This window comes from Zingiber officinale, chromosome 5A, assembly GCF_018446385.1.
Source record: "Zingiber officinale cultivar Zhangliang chromosome 5A, Zo_v1.1, whole genome shotgun sequence".
Taxonomy (NCBI): domain Eukaryota; kingdom Viridiplantae; phylum Streptophyta; class Magnoliopsida; order Zingiberales; family Zingiberaceae; genus Zingiber; species Zingiber officinale.
Window position 1 is genome coordinate 42,788,559 of NC_055994.1, and position 24,911 is coordinate 42,813,469.

General features: G+C 42.4%; 1 protein-coding gene and 1 non-coding gene across 2 annotated transcripts; both read left to right on the top strand.

Moving 5' to 3' along the window:
* The first annotated feature begins 8,211 nt into the window (after positions 1-8,211).
* Positions 8,212-10,592, top strand: LOC121980458 (receptor protein kinase-like protein ZAR1). The gene is made up of 2 exons (XM_042532495.1): positions 8,212-9,695; positions 9,773-10,592. The coding sequence occupies exons 1-2, from the start codon at positions 8,339-8,341 to the stop codon at positions 10,393-10,395; spliced, it is 1,980 nt and encodes a 659-aa protein (XP_042388429.1). The 5' UTR covers positions 8,212-8,338; the 3' UTR covers positions 10,396-10,592.
* Positions 10,593-18,000: 7,408 nt separating this feature from the next.
* LOC121983462 lies at positions 18,001-18,106 on the top strand. Its single transcript, XR_006112514.1, has one exon. It is a non-coding gene; the product is annotated as a small nucleolar RNA R71 (small nucleolar RNA).
* The last annotated feature ends 6,805 nt before the right edge of the window (positions 18,107-24,911 follow it).

The window sequence follows — 24,911 nt, forward strand, 5'->3', positions numbered from 1 at the left end:
TCAAAAAGGGGGAAATTGTTGGTGCAACCTTAGGTCAAGGTTGACCTGGTTGACCTGACTCGAGTTGACCTGACTCGAGTTGTATTTTGATGTTTGACTTAGGAAGATTGTTGGTGCAACCTTAGGTCAAGGTTGACCTAGTTGAGTTGTATTTTGATGTTTGACACTCGTGGAAGAGTTGTATTCTTGATATGGGACAAATGTTTGGGAGATTATTGGTGCAACGTAGGTCAAGGTTGACCTGGTTGACCTGATTCGGGAAAGAGTCCAAGTATGGAGACTTGGCAACGGAAAAAGTCCAAGCAGGGAACTTGGCACTGGAAAAGTCCAAGCAGGGAGCTTGGCACGCGAAAAGTCCAAGTGTGGAGACTTGGCACGGGAAAAGTCCAAGTATGGAGACTTGGCACTGGAAAAGTCCAAGTATGGAGACTTGGCACTGGAAAAGTCCAAGTATGGAGACTTGGCACGGAGAAGTCCTAACTGGGATGTTAGGCAGGTGGAAAGTCCCGTGAGTGAAGCGAGCGGTGGGAAAGTCCTAAGCGGGATGTTAGCGATGTGGAAAGTCTGGTGAGTGAAGCCAGGCGGTGGGAAAGTCCAAACTGGGATGTTAGGCGGTTGGAAAGTCACAGTGAGTGAAGCCAGTGAGAAAGTCCTAATCGGGATGTTAGGCGGTGTGGAAATCCTGGTGAGTGAAGCGGTGAAAGTCAGGGTGAGTGAAGCCAGCGAAGGAAAATCCAGATGGATCGGGGATGATCGGACATCGGTGTTGAGGAAAGTCCAAGTAGGTCAAAGGATTGATTGGACACTTGGCGGGGAATTCTAGCGAGGGAGTGACCAGATGCTAGGAATGAAGTACCAACAGTCGAGGTTGACCGAATGTTGGTTTGGAAGGCTTGGGACTTGGTTTGGGCAAAAACCAGTCACTAGTGATCGGTCGGCGACCGATCGATGCTTTCTGGATCATCTCGATCGATCTGCGGACCGATCAATCGATGGCCGCGAGAAGGCGCTGATCGGTGCGTGGACCGATCAAAAGCTCCGATCGGTCGTGGCGGCCGATCGAGAGGCGATGTCGCGGAAGGAAGAGCTTCAAAGCCAAGAGTTGGGATCGGTGCGTGGTGATCCGGTATGCTGATCGGTCCCTGACGCATCGATCGAGTACGCAATTTTACGTTCATTGATGCGGGGACCGATCGGTGCGAACTGATCGGTCCACGGGCCGATCAATTCTAGCTGATGCAGCGGCTAGTTTCTTTGTTTCTTCTTCGCGGTATAAAGGAGGCGAGGGCATCTTCGTGCTGTAGCTTCTTCCTCTTCTCTTCTGCTACTATTCTGGTGCTTGAGCTTTGTTGAGCTCTTCTTCGCTGAAGCTTCGCTTCTTCCGACTGAGCTGCTGCTGTGGTTGGCGTCTGAGAAGCTGTTGCTTCTTCAACAGTCGACAAGAAGGCAAGGGTTGTTTACATTTGCTGTGTATTTACTTCTTGCTTCTCTTGTATTTGTACTCCTTATCTTGCTGTTGCAAGAAGTAGTTGTGGCAAGGTTTCTCCACCCATAAGGAGCTCATATTTAGCCGGTTCTCCGGGGACTCATCCACCGACGGATTGGTAGGCTTCGTCCACCTTACGGACACGCCGAGGAGTAGGAGTTCATCTCCGAACCTCGTTACATCGGTTTGTTTTTCTTCTCCTCAGTTTCTTCCTTGTATTTCCGCTGCGACTAACCCTAACTGTAGGAAGAACGCGAGAATTTGGGGCGGCTATTCACACCCCCCCCCTCTCTAGCCGAGTACGAACGATCCCAATAGACTCAAGGTCCCTCTTCTAGAGAGGAGAGAGATCACATGGATCAGATCCCTTATGCCTCAGCCATAGGATCTATCATGTACGCCATGCTATGTACTCGTCCGGATGTCTCGTATGCTTTGAGCATGACGAGTAGATACCAGTCAGATCCAGGGAAAGTCACTGAATAGCGGTCAAGAATATTCTTAAGTACTTAAGAAGAACTAAAGAATATTTCTTGATATATGGAGGTGATGACGAGCTAGTTGTAAAGGGTTACAGTGATGCCAGCTTCCAGACCGACCAGGATGATTATCGTTCGCAGTCAGTGTTCGTGTTTTGCATAAATGGTGTTGCTGTGAGCTGGAAGAGTTCGAAGTAGGACACAGTAGCTGATTCTACGACAGAGGCCGAGTATATTGCTGCATCAGAAGCAGCAAAGGATGCAGTTTGGATTCGCAAGTTCATCACTGAACTTGGGGTGGTTCCTAGCATCGCTGACCCAATAGAGCTCTATTGTGACAACAATGGAGCAATAGCACAGGCTAAGGAACCTCACTCACACCAGCGGACCAAACACATACTACGACGCTTCCATCTCATTCGAGAGATTATCGAGAGAGGAGATGTGAAGATTTGCAGAGTACCCACAGAGGCTAACATCGCAGATCCCTTAACCAAGGCTTTGGCACAGAGAAAGCATGATGGTCACACTAGGTCATTAGGCCTTAGAGCCTACACTGTTTGGCACTAGTGCTAGTGAGAGATTGTTAGTTAGAGCCCTAGAGCCAATCATTTGATGATTATTGTATGGACTCATTGTATCATATTCTTGTATATAAATAAAGACATTTATTTTTGGTTAGTATACTTACTTGTATTGGTGCCAAATAACTAAGTATAATAGCGTTCTTGAGTAGAAGGTTCTTACCTATATCAATCGATTGGTGGAATCGATAGTGAGATGATATAGGGAACACTACTCTTAATCATTCCTAGTCGAGTATTAACATTCAGGGATAATGTTAATACGACGAGACTAGCATGTAGGTCAACTCAATGACTTAATCTCACAAGTCATGGATATGGAGATATCAAGTTGACACATGGGTATGCATTGGAGAATGTATACTGAATGACCCGCCATAAGAAAGTATCATGGATCGTTATATGAGTGTCATATACTTTCTCATGTGGCTATTAGTATGACTACTAGTCCTTGGACCTGAAGTCACCATGGTTCCCTACATAAGGAGTTACATACTTTGGCTTCGTCAAATGTCACCTGTAACTGAGTGGACTATAAAGGCGATTACTGGGTATGTAACAAATTATGCGGAGGGATGTGAGTGATATAGATGAGATCTATCCCTCCTATATGACGGGAGTGACATCGATATTCTTGATAGAGTGAGACCACTAAGTACATGGCCATGCCCAAATGAATCAATATAAGATATTGAGCTCATTTGATCGAGTGAGTCTACTTGTAGTTCAAGATTTAGATTGATTAGAGGATGACACGGTCTATGCCTCATATTGATCAATCTAGATGCCTAGGATAGAAGGACAATGTCATATATTGTGAAGAGTCACAATTAGTAGTCACAAGGTGATGTTGGATCTCAACATTCTTGTAACTTGGGTAGTAATGATGTGTTGCTAGATACCGCTCATTACTTATGCTCCTAAATGAGTTTTGGAGCATTACCAATGTTACAAGAACCTATAGGGTCACACACAAAGGACAATTAGATGGAGATTATGTTCATTTGATGAACCTAAAGGATTAGGTTCATTTGATGAACCAAATTGGATTAAGAGTAATCCAAATTAGGCTAATTGAGTTGGACTCAATTTGGTTCATGTATTAAATAAGTCTAATTTGGACTTAGACTCATTGAATCAATTTAATTCTATGAATAGGGATTCATTAAATTAAAATTGACTTGAACCAATAGTTAGATTTGATCAACCATGGGAGAGAAGTGGTCAAGTTTGACTTGACTTGAGAGGAAGATGAAGAGTCAAGTTTGACTTGATCATTTGCCACCTCATTGGTGAGTTGGCAAGAAGTGGACCAATGATGATGTTCTACATCATCATGGTTGCTTAAGTGAGATGCCACCTCATGGGAGTTACCAAGAGTTGTGACTCTTGGCATCCCATGCAGGTTACAATCTCTCTTAAAGTGGCCGACCACTTTAGATGAGGTAGTTAGTGCATTTTGTGTGCTTTGTGAGTAACTCCTTCTTCTTCCTCAATCTCTTCTCTTCTCTCCCTCTCCTCCACCATTACTGATCTTCTAAGGTTGCTAGCACATCCTTAGAGGTTCTCTCCATCGAGTTGTTCGTGTGGATACACATAGAGGAGTATCTACTTTGATACTCTCGAGATCCGGCGACGAACCTTGGACGAGCGGGATTGCGAAGGGCTTCGCTTAAAGGGTATAACCTTTCTTCGTTGTAGATCTAGCATGTAGATCTAGGAGTAGATAACTCGTACATGAAATTTTTGATTTTATAAACTTCGCACGGATCCGGTGGCTGGGGATTCGGGGTTTCCGCAACGCAAAAAGCGGTTTTTGTGGCCCGAAAAACCCAACATATAATTTATAAGGAATTGATAACATGATCTTCTGCTTGTGACACCACACATCATGTTATTTACAATATAAATTAATTGAATAACTACACTTAGCATATAAATGTAGACATTTGACCAATGTGATTCTTTATTTCACAATAAAATGTTTACAAAAGGCTAGGCTTTTAGTATATACTCTAACAGGGTTTCCAACCCGTGGCTTATATAATCAAGACTTGGGAGCTTGGTTATGGTTGATAAAATTGGACTTGGTTAAAGTCTAATTAGTAGTCTACTATTGCTCAAGGTTTCCCTTGTGTCCAAGAGGTCTTGGTGAGTTTGTGGCGAGGTTTCTCCACCCACAAGGAGGTTTGAGCTAACTGGAGTTTCCGGGGAGTCATCCACCGACGGATCAGGATCATCCACCTTACGGATAGTCGTGGAGTAGGAGCTTTATCTCCGAACCACGTTACATTGACGTGTTAGCGGTTTGCTTACACTTTCTTATCTTTAGCTTTCATATTTGTATTTGTATAGTTTGTATTTCCACTGCACAAACTAACTAGTGTAGGAAGCGAGGATTTGGGGGCGCCGTCTATTCAACCCCCATTCTAGTCGGCCACAGATCACCAACAATATGAGCTAATTGTTGGCGTAAATATGACACCTCATTAGATTTAGGGGTGGGTTCCATGGTCAGAAGAGGTCAGCAAGAAAAGTACAAGGATGCGGGGGGACTCAACCCTTTTTAATGAGGAAAGGGGGAAGGGACAACCTCAAGGTGTTTAAGAGGCTCTTCTCCCAAGGTTGATTGGGTAATTAATCAGAGTTCCTAACTGAGGAACTTGGAAAAGATGCAGCATTTAAGAACATCATAGTGGGACGAGTAAATTAGAGCTTGAGTCTAGTCAATCGGACTTGAGCCTCCTTCGACTAGACTTGGGGAGGATGTTTGTGATATGATGCATGATGGTGGGGTCCAATAAAGGTGGGCACTCAGAAGTTAAGGGGACATGACAGTCATAAGTTAAGGGGGTGTGACAGTCAAAAGTCAAGAGGACGTGGCAGTCATAAGTCAAGGGGACGTGGCAGTCAGAAGTCAAGGGAACGTTGCAGTCAACAAGTATGAAATGACGTCAACAACCTGATTTCAGGCTAGGTTCCAACAGACCGAGACTCCAGATCTGAGACACCTTGGGAGACAATCGGATGACACCTGACTAGGATTTGACAGGGTTAGGCTCTCATGGCCTAGCGGTACTTAGGCTCGGTGCTCTCAGTAAGGTAAAAACTCCTAGTCAACTAACTCCTGGTCAGTTAACTCCCGGTTAGCTAACTCCCGGTCAGCGCTTGGACTATCTCTCCATGGCTTCGGCCTCCCAAGGCCTAGACCAAGGCATTATACTCGGCTGATCATCCAAGGTTGTTCTATTCCTTCCCGATCGAGGCAGAAAGCGCTATAGGACAACAATGTCAGGGAATCGTAACTACCTGTCAGAGAATAACTGCTAAGTGTCAAGGAATATTCTAACGGTATGTAGTCACCTACGAATGGAACCTTCCTTCAGGCTATAGGATGATGCTATGTGTCCTCTATCACCCGACAAGTCCTGACACTCGACAATCTCTGACATTAGTCAGGCTCCAGAAGGTATGCACGGTCATATAAAAAGGGAGGGCCTCTCCCTTTTGCAGGTACGCTCTCTCTCACATTCATACTTGTCTTCTACTTTCTTTCTTCTTTGTACACTGTTTATCTGGGGGAAAAAAATACCTGACTTGAGTATCGGAGGGCCTGCTCCGGGGACTTTTTCCTTGGTTTCTGGCCTCTAATTTCCGTGTGCTTGTCTAAGTGCGTGCAGAGCTCAGGTATCGCCGACCTAGTCATCGCCGTCCGTCAGCACCATGTGAGAGTCTATTTTTAGAAGCGTATACGAGAAAAGCATCTCAGTCGCCCCTCCGTTAGTGTCCGCAACAGCTCACCCGTCCTTCGTCTGACTTAGACTCCGAAAAGGATCAGGTATATTTGACAGCCAATGAGCACGCAGTCAGATCAGTGTTGGTGAGATAGGAGGGAAAAGATCAACAACTTGTATAGTTTTTAAGTCATTTATTAAAAGGAGCTGAGTGTCATTACACCGTGCTAAAAGAATTAGTGTATGGGTTGGTCTTAGCTGCTTGAAGATTGAGTCATTATTTCCTTTCTCACTTAATCATGGTACTTACTAACAGTACTTTAGGTCGAGTACTTGTCAACCTAGAAGATTCCGGGAGGTTGATTAAATAGACCACGAAGCTCAGTAAGTATGATATATAATATCAACCCTGAGCGACCATCAATGCTAACCCTTAGCTAATTTCATAACAGAGGTGCAAAACCTTAAGCCTGAGGAAACTTAAAAGATATACGTGGATGTATCATCCACTCGATAGGGTAGTAAAATATGTATTCTTATGATATCACCCAGGCAAGATAGAATGTAACTATTTATGCGGCTTAATTATCGAGCTATCAACAATGAAGCAGCATATAAAGCATTGATAGCTAGCCTACAAGCCACAAGATATGTAGAGGCTGCTCGAGTTTTAATTTATTCAGAATCTCAGTTGGCCGCGTAGTAATTATCAGGAAATTTTGAGATTAATAATAAACAGCTCAAACTCTATGCAGAGTCATTTGCTTAGGTTTGCCTAGGTTGTACACTTTCCATTACCCTAGCAACCTTTGATATTCTTAGCCACCTCATGATTACGGGATTATGAGAGGTGGTATATAAAGAGGGATCCTCTCCATTAGCAAGATACGTTCTCTGAATATCTGAAGCTTACTCTCGTGCGCATGTTCTCTACTGTTCTTCATTCACCTATCTGGAATTGTACTGACTTGAGGATCAGAGAGCCTTCGCTAAGGACTCCGTCTTGGTTTTGGGGCACAGACATTTTATTTGCTCATCTAAGTGAGTGCAGGATAAGATGGAGACTTTTCTCAAAGTAAAATGTCTTCTCTTAGTCTACAACCAAGCCATTGTGCCCAGTACACCATCTCTCTAATTTTCAGACAGGATCAACATGATGAGAAGTTTAGTTCGCGTGACTTTATGAGAGGTTCATGTGAGGGTTTTTGCATGAGGAGTTTTGGCTAAAAATAATTCAAGAGGTGAGATTTTTCGATGGAAAGCATTAGAAAGGTTTGAAGACTATTAATGACGCACGTTCCATGCTATTAATATTTTATAACATTGATTAGTAACGTGCATTTTTATACGTTATTTACATATGTATAATAAGTATTAACAACACACTACACACATCGTTAATATTAAATTTTAACAGCACATTTTATGGACCGAAAAAAAATTATTAACATCATCTTTTATTTTTCTTTCCATGATCATTTATATAAATATTATATTATCCATACCCATATAATTAGAAAAGTCATAAAAATTATTATTAACGGTATATTTTAATTAGTAAATGTACTATGAGAAGTTATATTTACTATAGTGGCCTTTTCGTTCGATTCTCAAATACTTGAGTCCTTTGATAAATTGTCGCTTCTTTGTTAATGGGTAGGAAATGTGTGGTCTCTTGACACAAGCTAAATTTGAGCCGGGCTTCCAGGGCTCCATCTTAATTATATTATTCTAGGGTGCTTTTTATGAAAGCAGCACAGCTAGAATTTGCTGCACAACTTTAAACACTAGTAGAGTAATGCGACAAAAGCTTCCTTGGCTCGACCCACGACAGGATGCGCCCCACTCCTCATTACCCCTTCCATAATTACCATCTTATCCACCTCAAATCAAATCCACTACATTTCAACATGTCTATTCTCGTCATATTTTGGATCCCTTCTTTCATCTTCTTGGACACAGCGTTTCTTTTATCTACTCCCTTGTACCCTCTGCGTTCTGCAGCATCTCTGCGTCCGGCAACATCTTGTTGCCGTCATGGTGGCCTACTGACCAATGCCTAGGGAAGCCATGGCGATGACCGAGTTACTCATCCTCTTGTTACTTTCCATCTCCACCTCAGCGGCGTTGACTACCGATGGCCTAGCTCTCCTCGCTTTTAAATCGGCCGTCTCCGACGATCCTACCCGCGCTCTCGCTGCCTGGATCGAATTCGATGACAACCCTTGCTCCTGGACCGGGGTCACCTGCCATCTTGGCCGAGTTGTTGCCCTCGCCCTCCCTGACCGGGAACTTGCTGGCTACCTCCCTTCCGAGCTATCCCTCCTTTCTGAACTCCAGTACCTTTCCCTCCCTGGTAATAGTCTTTCCGGCACCCTTCCTGTCACACTCTCCGTCTTCCGTGGCCTCACTGATCTCGACCTGTCGCGAAACAACCTCTCCGGCGCTATCCCCTCCGAGATCGGCCTGTTGACCTCCCTTACCCACCTCGACCTCTCCTCCAACCTCCTCACCGGTCCCCTGCCACCGCCCATCGCCGCTCTCCCTCATCTTTCAGGGGTATTAAATCTCTCCTTCAACCATCTCTCTGGCCCGATTCCCCTTGCTTTTGGCAGCATACCTGTAGACGTGAGCCTCGACCTCCGCCAGAACAACCTCTCCGGCGAGATCCCACAGGTCGCGCCTCTCCTGAGCCAGGGCCCCACCGCCTTCTCCGGGAACCCTGGCCTCTGCGGTTTTCCGCTTAAGAACGCCTGCCCTGCCCCTAAACAGGTTCCTAAGATTCCGAAGGCAAACCCTAGCCTCAATATGCACCCAAGTGATGGCACCTTACGCCCTATCGCTTCGGAGAAGCGGAAAAGTCCAGCTAGTACTGTAGCAATCCTAGCCGTTGTCCTTCTTATCGCCCTCGCCGCGATATTCGTCCTGCAGTGGAAGCTACGAAGGCGTCGCTACGCTGGGGTAGGCAAAGAGCCTAGTAACCAAAAGAGTTCCTCTCCTGGATTCAGTGCTTCTGTGACTGGTGGGTCGGTGACGGGTGAGCGGCGTGAGGGGCACGTGTCGGAGCTGTACGCTGCTGTTGACGAGAGGTTCGGTTTGGAGCTGGAGGAGCTACTCCGGTCTTCGGCGTACGTGGTTGGAAAGGGCCGCAGCGGGATCGTATACAAGGTGGTTGTGGGGCGTGAGTGCTCCGCCGTCGCAGTACGCCGCCTCAGTGAAAATGAGGATAGTGACGGCCCCAGCAGCGGAGATGAGTGGCGACGACGTCGGGCCTTTGAGTCAGAGGCAATCGCCATTGGCCGGGCCAAGCATCCCAACGTGGTCCGTCTCGTCGCTTACTACTACGCTCCCGAGGAGCGACTTCTCATCTACGAGTACATCCCCAATGGCTCCCTCCACGCCGCTCTGCACGGTAACCTCACTATCCCCCCTGTGCACTGCATCTAGATAGTAAGTCTGGCCGTCGCTTTATATTTTGTGAATGCGCAGGTGGACACCTAAATCCGACGGCTCCGACGCTTCCATGGGCGACGAGGCTCAGCGTACTGCAAGGGGCAGCTCGGGGTTTAGCTTATCTCCACGAATTTAACCCCCGCAAGCACGCCCACGGAAGCATCTCATCTAACAAAATCCTCCTTGATGACAATTTGCGGCCGCACATCTCTGGATTCGGCCTCGCTCGGCTCGTTGCTGCTGGCTCGCAAGAGAAGCTGGCCTATTCGTCCAAGATTGTGGCGTCGCCCAGGGCTGCGGCGGGGTACACGCCACCGGAGATGTGGGGTGCGACAGGCGCGTCCACGCCGACCCAGAAGGGGGACGTGTACTCTTTCGGTGTGGTGGCGCTGGAGGCGGTGACGGGGCGAGCGGCGGATGCTGAACTGGAAGGGTGGGTACGGCAGGCTTTTAGGGAGGAGAGGCCTCTATCGGAGGTGGTGGATCCTGCGCTGCTGCACGAGGTGCACGCCAAGCCGGAGGTGCTCGCCGTGTTCCATATCGCCCTCAGGTGCACGGAGGCCGACTCCGAGCTGCGACCCAGGATGCGCGCGGTAGCTGAAAACCTCGACCGGATTAGTTCATCATCCCAGCGAACTGTGTTTGAGCCAAGCCGTTGACCGTGAACGAATTGGTTGTTTTAATGAACATTTTTGCCCCTTTTACCTCCATTTGGCTTCTTAGGCACTCGGGCTCGGGTGATGTTTTCTAATGTGACATGGATCCCTGGTCCATCCATATCAGAAATCGTTAATTTAGCTAGGACATTAATTTCACATCTAATTTGTTCCGGCATTATGCTGGTCATTTAAAATTATTTTTTTAACCTCATTGATACTGTACATAATGATAGGATTCGATAAAGTCGGACAATCAGAAATGAACAAAACGTGACAGTCAAAAGTCATAGGGACGTGACAGTCAGAAGTCATGGGGACGTGACAGTCAGAAGTCAAGAGGGCGTGACAGTCATAAGTCAAGGGGACATGACAGTTAAAAGTTAAGAGGACGTGATAATTAGAAGTCAAGTGGATGTGACGGTCAACAGTTAAGGAAAGAAGAAGTAGGATCGTGTGACGACGTCAACAATCTGGTTTTCGGTCGGGTTCTCATAGATCAGGACCCTAGATCTGAGATGTCCTAGTCTAAGACATGGGGCAGTTGAGGCAATATCTGATTTGGTTCTGACTAGTCGGGTTCTCACGGCTCGGTTATATCCAGGCTTGGTTCTCTCAGTAAGCTAACTCTCGGTCTGCTCTTGGACAATCTCACCACAGCTCCCGACCCCTCAAGGTTTAGTCCAAGTGTTATATCCGATAGATCAGCCTGAGCTGCCCTATTCATACTTGGTCGGGCCAGAAGGTCGGGACAGTAGGTGCTACACGACAACAAGGTCAGGTATCGTATTCGCCTATCTGTAAATAACTGCTGAATGTCAGGGAATATTTCAACGGTCTGCGGTCATCTGCAAATGGAACTTTCCTTCAGTCTATAGAAGGATGTCCTATGTCCTCCATCACCCAACAAGTCTTGACACCTGATATTCTCTGACATCTGTCAGCCTCTAGAGATACGCATTGTCATATAAAAAGGAGGTCCTCTCCCCTACGCAGGTACGCTCTCTCGCACATTCGCACTTGTCTTCTACTTTTCTTTCTCCTTCGTATACTATTCTTCTGGGAAAAAGTACCTGACTTAAACATCGGAGGGCCTGCTCCAGGGACTTTTTACCTAGTTTCTTACCTCTAATGTTCCATGTGCTTATTCGAGTTTGCGCAGAGTTCAAGTACCACCGGTTCAGTCCTCGTCGTCCGTCAACACCATGTGGGGGTCCATTCTTATAGGCACATACGAGAAGGGTGTCCTAGTCACCTCTCCGTCAACGCCAGCAACAACTTATCTGACCTTCATCTGACTCAGATTCTGGATAGAATCAATTTGGTGTCGTCTATGAGAACTTTCTTCACCTGTTTTGGAGCGGGAAGATGAAGGACACCGGACGAATCAACATGACCATGATGACAGAGGAGTACGAACTGTTCAAGGAGGCCAAGAGGCGAGCAGCTTCCTAGAAATAGACCACTGCTTCGCGACCATACAAGATGCCTACAGTTTCCAAGGACCCGACTCATGTTTCTGATAGAGGATCTAAGAGGAAGTAGCCCAAGGAGTTCCCCCCGGCCTTCTATCGAGAATTTGGTGTTAGAATGTATACTAAAAACCTAGTTTTTTGTATGAACATTTATTGAATTAACATTTATTTTGTAATAAGAATCGCATTGGTCAAATGTCTGCATTTAGTTAAATACAGTTGTCCATTTAATTTATATTGTAGATAACATAGTGTGTGGTGTCATACAGAAGATCATGTTATCAGTTCCTTATAAATTATAAATAGTAGCTCACAACCAAGATGGATTGGGACAAACCATTGAATGGTTGTAGTGTAATTTGGTACTAGTTTATCTTGATTATAAAATTACACTAGTACACCATGTGTGTATTGAGTAGGACCATTTGAGGTTGTTCCTTTTATACTGATTGCACAAAAAAAACATAACCTTTGTTATTATAGATGTGCGTACTCTTAATCCTGATATAATAACAAGCACATATATTTAGTATTTATTTATTTGATTTATCAATGGATGAGATTTATTCATTAAATCAATAGGCCCGATACGTTGGGAAATAATATTATTTATATGGTGTGCTGTTGATTATAGAAGAAAACTATGTCCTAATAATATAGGTTGATGATGCCCCCTCGAGGAGCTCATAAGGATTATCATGTAAACCCTGCAAGTGGACATAGTCCAGCATGACAATGAAGTTGAGTGGTACTTTTCTTGGAGCTAAATGTTAATTGAGTGTTAGTAACTCATTTAATTAATGGACATTCGATATCTTAAACACGGGGAGATCAATGCACTTATATTAAGAAGGAGCTCATAATGTAATTTGGGATTGGTGTGATTGTTTAATAATGACTCTTTAGTGGTATGAGTTATTATTGATGAACTTGAGTTGGGTATTTGGGTCGAATACAGGAAGCTCAAATCCATCAGGAGACCAAAACTACTTTCTCCTCTAGGTCCCTATTATAGCCTCTTAATTAAAAGTTTTTTTATCCACCCAAAGCCCAGCTTTTGACCCAAGCTAGGGGTCGGCCACATCCTTGCTTGGTGCCTAAGCAAGGGGCCGACCATAGCATGATCGAAAAGGAGATTTTATTTAAAATTAAATTTTGATAAAATCTTTCCTTTTTTGAAGCCATATGTTACGATTTCGTAAGTGTACGGATTCGTCGTCAGTAATATATAAGATTATCGTATCCACAGGAGCTGTTGATTAAGCACTAGTTAACTTCGCACGGCGAATTATTTAGATGAACGTAAAAGTAAGGAAAGAGAAGAGGGAAGAGAGAGAATAGATCTTGGAGGGATTTGAGCTTTGAGAGATGATTTCTAGGATTTCGGTTTCATTATAATGCTCGGAGATATTACATAGATTGCTTAGTTTCTACCTCTATGTCCATGCTCTTGTAGGAAGTTGAATTGGTCAATACCCCTAAGTATCGAATAGAGATGATTCCTGTGAAATCTTGTAACGGTTAACCCCTGTCACGTGAGTGCCTCGGTAGATTACAGGGGTACATGTCTAGTAAATAACAATAAGGATAAAGGTAGAGATTTGGTACGATCTCCTACTTCCTTTTGAAGGGATTTCCTCTCCTTTCAAGAGAATGCCCTAGACGTCCGTGAACGGGTTACCCTTGTCACTAGGGCCCCTCGGGTGTACGATCTAGAGCACTCTCTCTACGAGAGCGGCAAATCCTAAGAGATTGTTTCACTTTTTAAGTGAACGTCCTAGACGTCCGGAAAGAGTTACCCCTGTCACTAGGGTACCTTGGTCAATACGCTCTAGGGCATCCCCTTTGCGTGATTAACAATCCTCCACATCAATCAACAAAACATGAAAAGAAATATAAATACGTCACACACACAATGCACGAACAAGGCGATAACATGTCATTAAATAGAAATGTGGAGAATCTACATAGTTTTGCATCTCTATCACATTAGAAATACTCCCTAATCCCAGAAGAGGAGATCTACTCCATTGCGAGGGAAGAAGAACCCCAAAACATGAAGTAAAGCATACTTACAACCCTTGATGTGAGAAGAAGGGGAAGAAGAGATGCTTGCCGGGGTTTCCGACGTCTTGGAGATGCCTCCTTGCTCTAGAGATGGGCGGAATGTCAAGGGACGACGGTGGATGAAGCTCTAGGGTTTCTCTCGAAGGAGAGAACCCTTTCCCGATGAGAGGGGCGAAGTCCTGAACCAAAGATCCTCCAATGAATAGGGTTCTTGACCCTTTTATAGGGTAAGGTACGGGTGCCGCACGACCTATGTCACGACCGTGTGAGATCCGCATGGCCATGCCTATCTTATGCACTGGTTAAGTGGCACAGACATGTGAGTTGGCACGACCGTGCCTATCTTCTGCACTGGTTAGGTGGCGCGGCCTTGGGAGTTGGCACGGTCATGCCTATCTTTTGCACTAGTCAAGTGGCACGATCGTGCGAGTTGACACGGCCATGCCTATCTTTTGCACTGGTTAAGTGGTACGGTCGTGCGAATCTACACGTCCATGCTCTTCCTCTCTTATGGTTAAGTGGCACGACCGTGCGAATCCGCATGACCGTGTCTTCCTTCTGCTCTGGATACACCGCATGACCGTGCGAATTGTCACGGTCGTGCATCAAGGGAGTGTGAAGTTGTATATCATTTTATCACATCTTAACCTGGTATTCTGGAGTTTGGATCTTCATCAAAGTTGTAGGTCTTGAAGTTAGCTACAATTCGGTATAAAGAACAGCCCAAAACTCCAACGGACCACAAAGTTATGCCTGTTTTACTCTTCATGTGCAGTGCAGGATTTGACATGGTCGTGTGCCAAGGCCGTGTCTCATAGAAACGAACTTTAGACCTTCAAGACTTGGTTTTCTCTGGTTGAAGTCTTCATAAGTGTTGTAGATCTTGAAGTTATCTACATTTTGATATCTGGAATGGCTCATAACTCCAACTGATCAGAAAGTTATGGTCATTTAACTTTTGGTTTGTAGTGTTGGAAATCCTACACGACCCGGACACCTTGGAAGCTCTAGACTCCACTTAAGCTCATTTTTGCTCCAAATCGTGTCCTGTGAACAAGAAAACATACAAAGAGCAGATCTCCGAACAAAAGAGTATTTATGCAGAATATATGCTAAGATAGGTGAATATGCATAGAATATATGTGAATAAAGTAAGTGATTATGCGTCAAAATATGTATAAATGATCATAAGATCTACACACATCACACCTCCAGACTTAAACCTTTGCTTACCCTCAACCAAAACTAGTAGTCTAGATTTATGTGCGTAGATGGCATGTAATAATCCCGAATGAATCAATATAAGTCTATCATATAGTTTCATTGATAAGCATGTTACAAAAATTATTTGAGTGTGGCCTAAGTAGAAGTTCTCCATGCTCAGTGTAATAAGTGGCATAACTTTTTCAAGTATCAATCTCTAAGCCTAGTCAATTTTTCATTTAACCGTGTTCCTCATACTTCCGGCGATAGGCACTTACCTGCCACACGTAAGATTCGTTCCACTCAAAAATGTTATGCATCGTCTACACAAGGTCTCAAAGGAATACTCAGTATCAAGAGAAACATAGCATTCATTTCCCCAGTAACCTAACACGGTCTCAAAGGGATGAATTGCTAGTTTCCACTCATGATAACTATTTTTTTATCCCTTATATTTTTTCCTTCTTTTTTTTATTGTTTGCAAAGTATCAAACTTGAAATACTTTCATCAAATTTTTTTTTTGGGATTGATTTTTCCAAATGAGCTTACATGATCTGAGTTTATCCAGTAACCAAAATGTAGTTGAGAGGTCACCATAGAAGCAAGAGTACTAGTCCAGTTCTATGAATCATGACTATTTTCAAAAATATCTACCATCAAAGTCAAGCATAATGTGAAGAGATCCTAAAACTAGGCCAACATTCAAATTCTTCTAGTAATAACAATACTCACTTCATGCTACTATGGATAGGAAAACATAGATCAATAGACATACTAGCATACCAAATCACACAATATAAATATCTAGATGAAACGTGCTAGTATTTTGTATTAAGGAACAAACAATCATGATGTGATAAATGATGCAACTAGGAAAAATTTATTATGCAAAAGAACAAAAGAAATAAGCATAAACTAAACTAAACCATAAACCAAATGCATCTAATGCATCCCCCTAGACTTAAACTTTTTATTGTCCCAATGAAAACTAAAAACAATGTGGAGGAAATTAAAAGTAAGAGAAGTTACCAAATGATGTGTGCCAAATGTCATTAACTTCTCCATCATGAAATTGCCCTCCTCCTAGCCTTTGATTCCTATAAAAGAAAATTGACAACAAAAATTAAGTAGAGGATGCATGCTTATTATAAAGAAAGAACTGAAACTAGAAAGAACTAAACCAATGAATGAAAACAAAGAAAATGAACTTGGGTTGCCTCCCAAGAAGTGCTTATTTAAGGTCATTAGCTCGACCACCTCATTAAATTCATCGAAATCTCGCTCTTGGATGGGTAAGATATTTCAACACCCTCCTACCAAGGACTCTTATTATGGAGAGAGCTTTCATCAAAAGAGCTACAGAGTAAAGTATAACTCTCTCCATCTTCGTCTTCTTTGAAGTTCTATCTGGTGGTCGAAGACGGTTCAGTCTGAGCTTCCAATTATTGGCCTCTTGAAAATCTTCACACCCAAAAGAAAAACATACCTCTCCCAAGCATACTATATTAGATAGAACTAGAACCTTATTAAGATGAACTGAATATGTATCAAAAATTGAATCACATCCAACAAAATCAATTATAGGCATCTCTATAAGATTTTCTAAAAGATCACTAGAAATACTAACCTCGCTTTGCTGAGAGATACCTAAAAGTTCTAAACATGCGGATGTGACCTCTTCTGAATTAAATGATGGCTCTAGCTCTGGCTCAGGTGGTGGTGCAAGTAAAGGTGGTGATTCTTGGGACTCTGCCTCTATTGCACAAGTCCCTACACATTGGCCCACAACATGTTTCAATCCTTGCAACTCTCATAATCTCAGAAGGTTGTGCGGGTAAAGGAGGTGATTCTTGAGATGCTGCTTCCACAATACAACTCCCTACACTTCCTTTCATAACATCATCATCAACACAAGCATCAAAAAATAAACCAACACCAATATCCTCAGTGGGAGAATCATCTATAAGAGGATCACTAACTTCATTTGTAGTTTTAAGTTGATCTACCACATCACATTCATCATCTAAAAATTTAATTTCATCATAACACTCTGTAAACCCAGAAGGTAGATCTGAAAACTTGTTATCCACTGCATTATCATCACAATCCTCATTTAAAGAGTCCTCATCTTCATATACATCCAAAAATCTACACTCAACGATATTAGTATCACAGAATTTGCCAAAGTCTTCATTTTCATTGACCCTCACTAGCCTTTGTGGAAAAGGAACCCTTAGTGAAGGTCTTGGGAAAGGTACTTCCTTTTTCCCATATTCCCTTTGAGCTTGCAGAGGAGGTCCAACTTGCTTATCTAGTGTTGATGTGATTAATCATTGAGGAAAAGATACTTGTGGCCTTTGTGAACTTCCTAGAGTAATGGAACTGAGTTATTGAGATCTTCTACTGTTCTTCTCCTCAATTCTGTACAAGTCCTTTTTTAGAAGTTCTTCATGATTCTTGCCACTTTTCAACTTAATATCATTATCATTTACACTAGATCTTGTCTGTGCAGGAGGAAGATCTTCTTTAAACCATTTTGAAACTATGCTATTAATCTTTCCCCCCAAATGTTTGAACTCCTCATTCTGTGACGTGTGGATTTCAAAACTCTTGGATGGTTGAATGGTATTTTGTTTGACAGGCTCTCTTGTATATATGGCTTGTACTTCTTGAATTTCTGAGGGAAATTCCATCCAACTTTTGCTTGACCATTCATGGAGGTTCAATACTACTTGATCAATCAACATATATGCTTCGTCTATACTCTTGTCCATAAAAGAACCTCCAACTGATGAATCTAACAAACATTTATCTGAGAAAGAAATTCCCCTATAGAATATGTGCAGGGTCAGCCATTTTTCGAAATCATGATGAGGGCACTATCTTTGTAGACTCTTGAATTTGTCCCATGCTTCAAATAATGATTCTCTATATGTTTGAGAAAAATTTGTGATGCAATTCCTCATATAAATTGTTCTTGTCACGCCTCAAGGGAGTCCCTGTCCGAAGAAATTTCGACAGCACCTCCCCTGTACGGGTGACAATCTGAAGCATTTCTACAGGCATAATATACATCAGCCATATGCGGCTAATGTATATTATGCCTGTAGGAATGCTTCAGATTGTCATCCGTACAGGGGAGGTGCTGTCAAAATTTCTTCGGGCAGGGACTCCCTCAGGGCGTGACAATTTAGTGGTATCAGAGCAGGTATACGATACTTGCTATATGTTCTGGATTTTCGAGATTTATCTGATACCAATTTATTTGGTATCAGAGATCGACTTACGAGTCTTATTTTCCTTGTGTTTCGGATTTCGTGTTTTTGTCTTCTCGATGTGACTTTTCGGATTTTGGGACCTGGCAGCAGCAGAACATCTCCAAGCTATAGGAGGTATGTTGGTATATGTTATCCTACCTTTTTGGTTAGTATATGCCCTATTCACTATTACAGTTTATGACATGTATTAGTATTCTTTATTAGTGCCTGTCTAGTTGATATAGTTTATATTTTATGTGTTAGGTAAAACCCTGATGATGATCGACCTTGATAGAGATTAAGGGTTACAGTTTCTGGTGATTTATCATATCATATACCAGTAGTTTTTAGCTTCTGTTATTACTAGTTGGTTAGCAGATTGAGGCACATACCAGCCTCTGCTATTATTAATTGGGTAGTGGATAATATCTATATCTTTATGTTGACCTAGCCAGTAGTATACCATGTTATCTTAGTTAATTTCATCAGTAAATATTGGTTTACTCATGTTAGATTGGTCAGTAGAAGTCTGATTTACACTTGTTGATTTGGGTAGTCGTATATTGACATACCTTAGTTGCTTGTGGAGGATTAAGGTATTCTTGATTAGTTAGTAAATGACTGATTTAGTTTTATTGGTTTGATCAGTAGAGGACAGTAATACTCTATTTTTAGAGGTTCGAATCTTTAGGTTATTTGTGCTTAGTTATGTGTCTAGAGCACATTTGAGTACATGTTTTGTACTGACGTGGAAAGGTCTGATTTAGCCATATACCAATGTCGGCTTGGATAGTTTATAGAGGATCGATGTATCCTATTCCATGAAGACTTTGACCATGGACTGTATATACCCGGTTGGATGACTCAGAAAGTGCATTGGGTTATGTGACCCCGCTGATGTAATAAAGTGTAGAGCTAATTGCTTAACACTTATGGGATACAATCGTTACTAGTGTATACTGGGAGAGTACATTTGGATTTAAGATGATAAAATTTTCCCCATTAGATATAGTCTTGGTAGTGTACGACATTGACTTGCAATGTTATACCATGGTGTGTATATCTTTCTTGTCCAATATTAGTTCCTTTGAACCTAGAGCAGGGTTGTTACTGGATGATTAGGCTGCTTTATTTTGGGTTGCTTTTGATTGATGTATTCATGCTTGATACATATGCATGAATTTTGTTTAGATATACCCGTAAACCATGAGTGTTGGTAGCATAAGGTTGGTCTCTTTGATTGAGCTGGTATGCTGATTTTGCATGTCTATGTTGCATGTATATTATGATTGTTATGTGTTGTAGGAGTCCTATGGTAGACTACCCATTTGTGAGTAGTATATGTATCCATGTTCTGATATGGTTTGTAGGTTCCTTGTGGATCATGGTTATGTAGTTCGATGTATGTATCTGAATGTATTATTGAAGATATCTTGTCGATTAAATCCGAGTTGTGGTATAAGTACATCTGTGGTGTTTTGATGGAGGTATCTTGTCGATTTAATCTAGTCGTGATATGTACATATGTGTTTGGTGTGATATCTGAGGTATCTTTTTGATTATATTTGATTTGTGAGTGCACCTGGGTTTAGTATGTTTTATTGGAAGTATATGTTGGTTATTCTCTTGGCATAGGTGTATATATGTCATGTGAGTGTTGTTTGAGGTGTATTGTTGATTTTATCTACATTAATTTTGCACACGTGTTCGGTATGTATTGTTGGAAGTATCACACTGATTTATACCTGTACTATGAGTGTGTTTGGTGTGTATTAACTAGACGATTATGTCGATCATACCAATGTTGTGTGTGCACGTGTGATAGGTGTATTGTTGGTAGCATCGTGATGATTCTACTTATGTTAAATGCAGGATGTGGAGTGTCTGCATTATGTCATTTGTAGGATTACCCTGTGTAAAATACTGAAAATTAGCGAATAATGATAAGGGATTTTTTCCGGAATTTTTGGAAATTTTTCGGAAATTTTTCGGAGCTCATATGGACGAGTTTACGGGGATAAAATAGGGCCCCGGGAAGAGCCTGTTTAGGCTACCCCGTTTTAGCGAGGAAATATGGATTTCCTTTATTTCCTTTTCTTTTTTTTTTCTTTATTTTCTATTTCCTTATTTTTTTCCCCCACTTCTTCTTCGACGCCGTGAGTCCTTTTCTTTCCCCGCGCGCCTCTCTTCCTCTCAAGTGTTCCCTAACTGGCGCCGCAAAACCGCCGGTGCCTCCCTCTCCTCTGCGCCGATACCGACCGCCTCATCTTCACCGAGCCCTAACAGCACATGGAAGCTCTTCTCCCCTCTTCTCGTCTTCTTCCTCACCAAACCTTCTCCCGATCTCACTGTCTTCTCTGCCCACAGTCAGGCCGCCGGCGACGAGAGCCATCATATCCTCTCTTCTCCTTCTCCACCCGAGCGCCACACCAAGAGTCGGTGCCCTAGTCTTCCTTCTCGCCACGAGCCACCGCCGGCCGAGTCGCTCCTCTGCCCTAGCCTTAGCTGATGCCCTACTCCGACGCCTCTCTGCTGAACGCCGAAGACCACAGCAGGTGCCTAGGTGTCGCCCAAGATTCTGATCGCTGATCACCAGCTTCGTTAAGTTGTGCCCTAACCACTACTTGCCGCCACCAGGTTCTGTCGAGCTATCCATTTAGACCTAGAATCGTTGATTTCTTTTTCCCTCACATCTCTACTTTGGTTGATGAGGATCAGTTCCGGCAAGGAGGAAGAACTTGACATTGTTGCAATTTTCTGTAGTTTCGGCAGAAGAGCATTGGCAGCATTATTCTCCAGCAGCATATTATCAGTTGGGAGTATCTGGATTGGAGGTATGGTTGTTGAATACAAGCGTAAATTAGATTACAAGATTTATTACGGTTTGATATAAGATTTTATGGGTTTTGGAATTTGTTGATTAGTAGATGATGTAGTTAATTGGATTAGGGATAAGAATAATGGTTTAATGGTTATGGATTTGTATTTGATTATGTTGGAGATTTGTAACCTGTAGATTGCCTGGCTAATTGTGGATTTGGGTGAGTTTTGGAGATGAATCATGTATAAATATAATCTAATTAGGTTGTACTATGGTTAAAGTTAATTGGGGGATTAATCCATAACCATGTTTGGTTTGAGTTACTCTTATTAGGAGGGGAAATTTATTTAGCTAGTACTTTTTATGTATTAGCTAAAATACATTATGTGTTGCAGGACTTTGTTTGGAGACAAGCGTCTGATACGAGATTTATTGCGATACAGACTACGTATAAAGGCGGGTACCTCTTGACTTATCTTTTATGATATTGTCTTTGGATATGCATAGTATTTTATAACTACAAGCAATGAACATGTTTGTCTTTGGTATGTCACTGTTTGATATCCATAGCATGTTAGGTTTATCGCCTGTGACGTATCCGTGCTTATATCATGTGATTTATTGCCATGAGTACTGTATTACCATAAGTATCTTAGTTTCTAGAATAAGTGACATACCATGTTTTACTGAGGTTAGGACTAGGTTCTGGACTTTTGGTTTCAGTCATGTGTATCAAGATTATCTGATACTTAGGTTTTATGCCATGACTGGCTTGTGTATTTCTATCAGTATATCATATATGTTTCGTGGACCTAGACCTTGTGGCTTTGATTTGTGCATATTGTTGGTACATATGCTATGGAAGGGGGATAGGTTTAGGATCTAGGTTGCTATACCATAGAGGACCTGTATGCCCTAGATCCGTGGATTGACCTACTGATACTGTGGTACCCATATTATGTATATATGGATTTTTCTATGCTGATCAGGATATTCCATACTTATTATGTTCAGGACATAGGTTTTTGATATTCTATCTGACCTGTGTATTCTAGATTTTGGTATGTGACCATCGCTTTTACAGTACCCATTTTGTATATATGAATATGGTTATTTTGATCAGTTTTTGCTATGCATAGTGACATGCATCATGATTGCATGTTGTGCGATTGTCGGCTCCACTATGGTTGAGCCCATCGCCAGTTACATGTACTGCACACACCCCCACTCATGGTTTATTGGTATATCAAGCAGGTGTGTGTCGGTTCTGCTGTTTGGCTCCGTTGGTCATATGACTCAGCGTGGTAGTCGGCAGTCAGTTCCGCTCTGTTTGGCTCCGCTGGCATTTAGTGTAGCAGCGTGGTAGTCGGCAGATGGTTGACTCTGTTTGGCTCCGTTGGTCAGGTGACTCAGCGTGGTAGCCGGCAGAGATGTCCTCCCCGTCATCGTGTACCGGGAGATGAGAGCATTGAGCTCCCCCATTTATGATTTGGGGTCACAGGACAGGAGTACTCCGACAGCATTCCGTCCACTCGGTCACTGTTCAGGAGCAGTGATGTTAGAGTGCACGGTCATCACATACATTGATTGCCTTTATTTGATTGTGTTTGCTGCACTTATATGCTGCATTTTGGTGGATGCATTTGTTTGACATGCATACAGGAGACATACTGCGTATCGGTTTGATGACCCTTTAGTTCAGGATAGGAGTTCCTGGTGAGTACAGCTTCCTTGGTTACTTTTCAGTTTTGTATATTTCTTATATATTATTCAGAAGCTGTATTCCATGTTTATTGCTGTTAGATATATCTTACTAGGCATGTCTATTGGTATTCGCTGAGTTGTTGAACTCACCCCCGTGGACACTATCTTTTCAGGTACCAGGTTATTTATGGTGTCGCTTGGAGCATCCTATCTGCTGGTCCCCGCGTCACATCAGAAGACGTATCGCTGCCTTTCTGTTGTTTTATCTTGGTATATGAAATTTCTGTATTTCGATTTGTGTTCTGATTTTGTTTCCGGGTGTTATGTTGTTGGTTGTGTAAGCCTAACCGGCTAGCAGTTTTGTGTTTGGTTGTATTTAGTTTCTGTCAGTTTTTGTTGTGTTTTGGTTTTGGTACAGCCGAGTGGGCTGCTTTACTTTTAACTGCGTGGTTGTGTCAGCCAGAGGCTGAATTTGATATTAACTGCGTGGCGTTTGTTTTCTTTTATTGTTATGATTCCAGCCGCATGTGGCTGAGGAATATTATGTCTGTAGAAATGCTTCAGATTGTCACCGGTATAGGGGAGGTGCTGTCGAAATTTCTTCGGACAGGGACTCCTCTGGGGCGTGACAATTTAGTGGTATCAGAGCAGGTATTCGATACTTGCTTTGTGTTCTGGATTTTCGAGATTTATTTGATACCAATTTATTTGGTATCAGAGCACGGTATACGGGTTTTATGTTCCGTGTTTTGGATTTCGTGTTTTAGTCTTCTTGATGTGACTTTTCGTGTTTTGGGACCTGGCAGCAGCAGGACATCTCCAAGCTGTAGGAGGTATGTTGGTATACTGTTATCCTACTATTTAGTTAGAGTATGCATTGTTGACTGTGATAGTTATGACACTTTGTATCTGGTATTTGTCTGATGTTGTAGCCATATTACATGTGAGGGGTTAGCCACTGACGATGTTCAACCTTAATAGTGATTGAGGGATTACTGTTTCTAGTGATTTTTCATATCTTACATCAGTAGTTTTAACTTTTGTTACGATTAGTTGGTTAGAAGATCGAGGCACATACCAGCCTCTGTTATTATTAGCTGTGTATTGGATAGTATTTATATCTTCATGTTGACTTAGACAGTAGTATATCATTTTATCTTAATTAATTTTATTAGTAGATAATTGATCTACTCTTGTTAGATCGGTCAGTAGAAGATAGATTGACGTTTATCGACTTGGGTAGTCGTGATCGATTTACCTTAGATGCTTGTAGAGGCTTTATTTATTCTTGATTAGGTAGTAGATGGCCGATTATTTTTGTTGATCCGATCAGTAGGGGATTGACCTACTTTACTTTTAGATGTTTGAATCTTGGGTTATTCGTGCTTAGTTGGATATCTTGAGCACATCGAGTACCTAGCTTATTCTGACGTGGGAAAGGACTGAATTAGCCATATACTATTGTTGGTTTGGTCAGTCGATAGAGGATCGTTGTATTCTATTCCTTGAGGTGCTTTAATTTTAAACTGTATGTACCTAATTGGATAACTTAGAAGGTGGTATAGGGTTTGTGTGGTAGATTGGATTAAGTATGCTGATTATGCATAACTATGAAGTGTACATATGATTTTTATGAGTTGAAGGAGTTCTATGATGGATAGTTCATTTGTAGATAGTGTGGGTATTCCCATTTAGATATGGTTATTGTAGGTTCCTTGTGGATTATAGCTATTTAGTTAGCTATACGTGCCTGATTGACATATTGGAGGTATCTTATCGATTTAAATCTGTGTCGTAGTATGTGCACATGGGTGTGAGTGTCATGTTGGAAGTATTTTGTCGACTACATCGGTGTTATGATATGTACATATGTGTTTGGTGTGGTATCTGAGGTATCTTGTTGATTATGTGTGATTTGTGAATGCACCTGGGTTTTAGTATGCCTTATTGGAAGTATATGTTGATTATACTCTTGGCATAGGTGTATATTT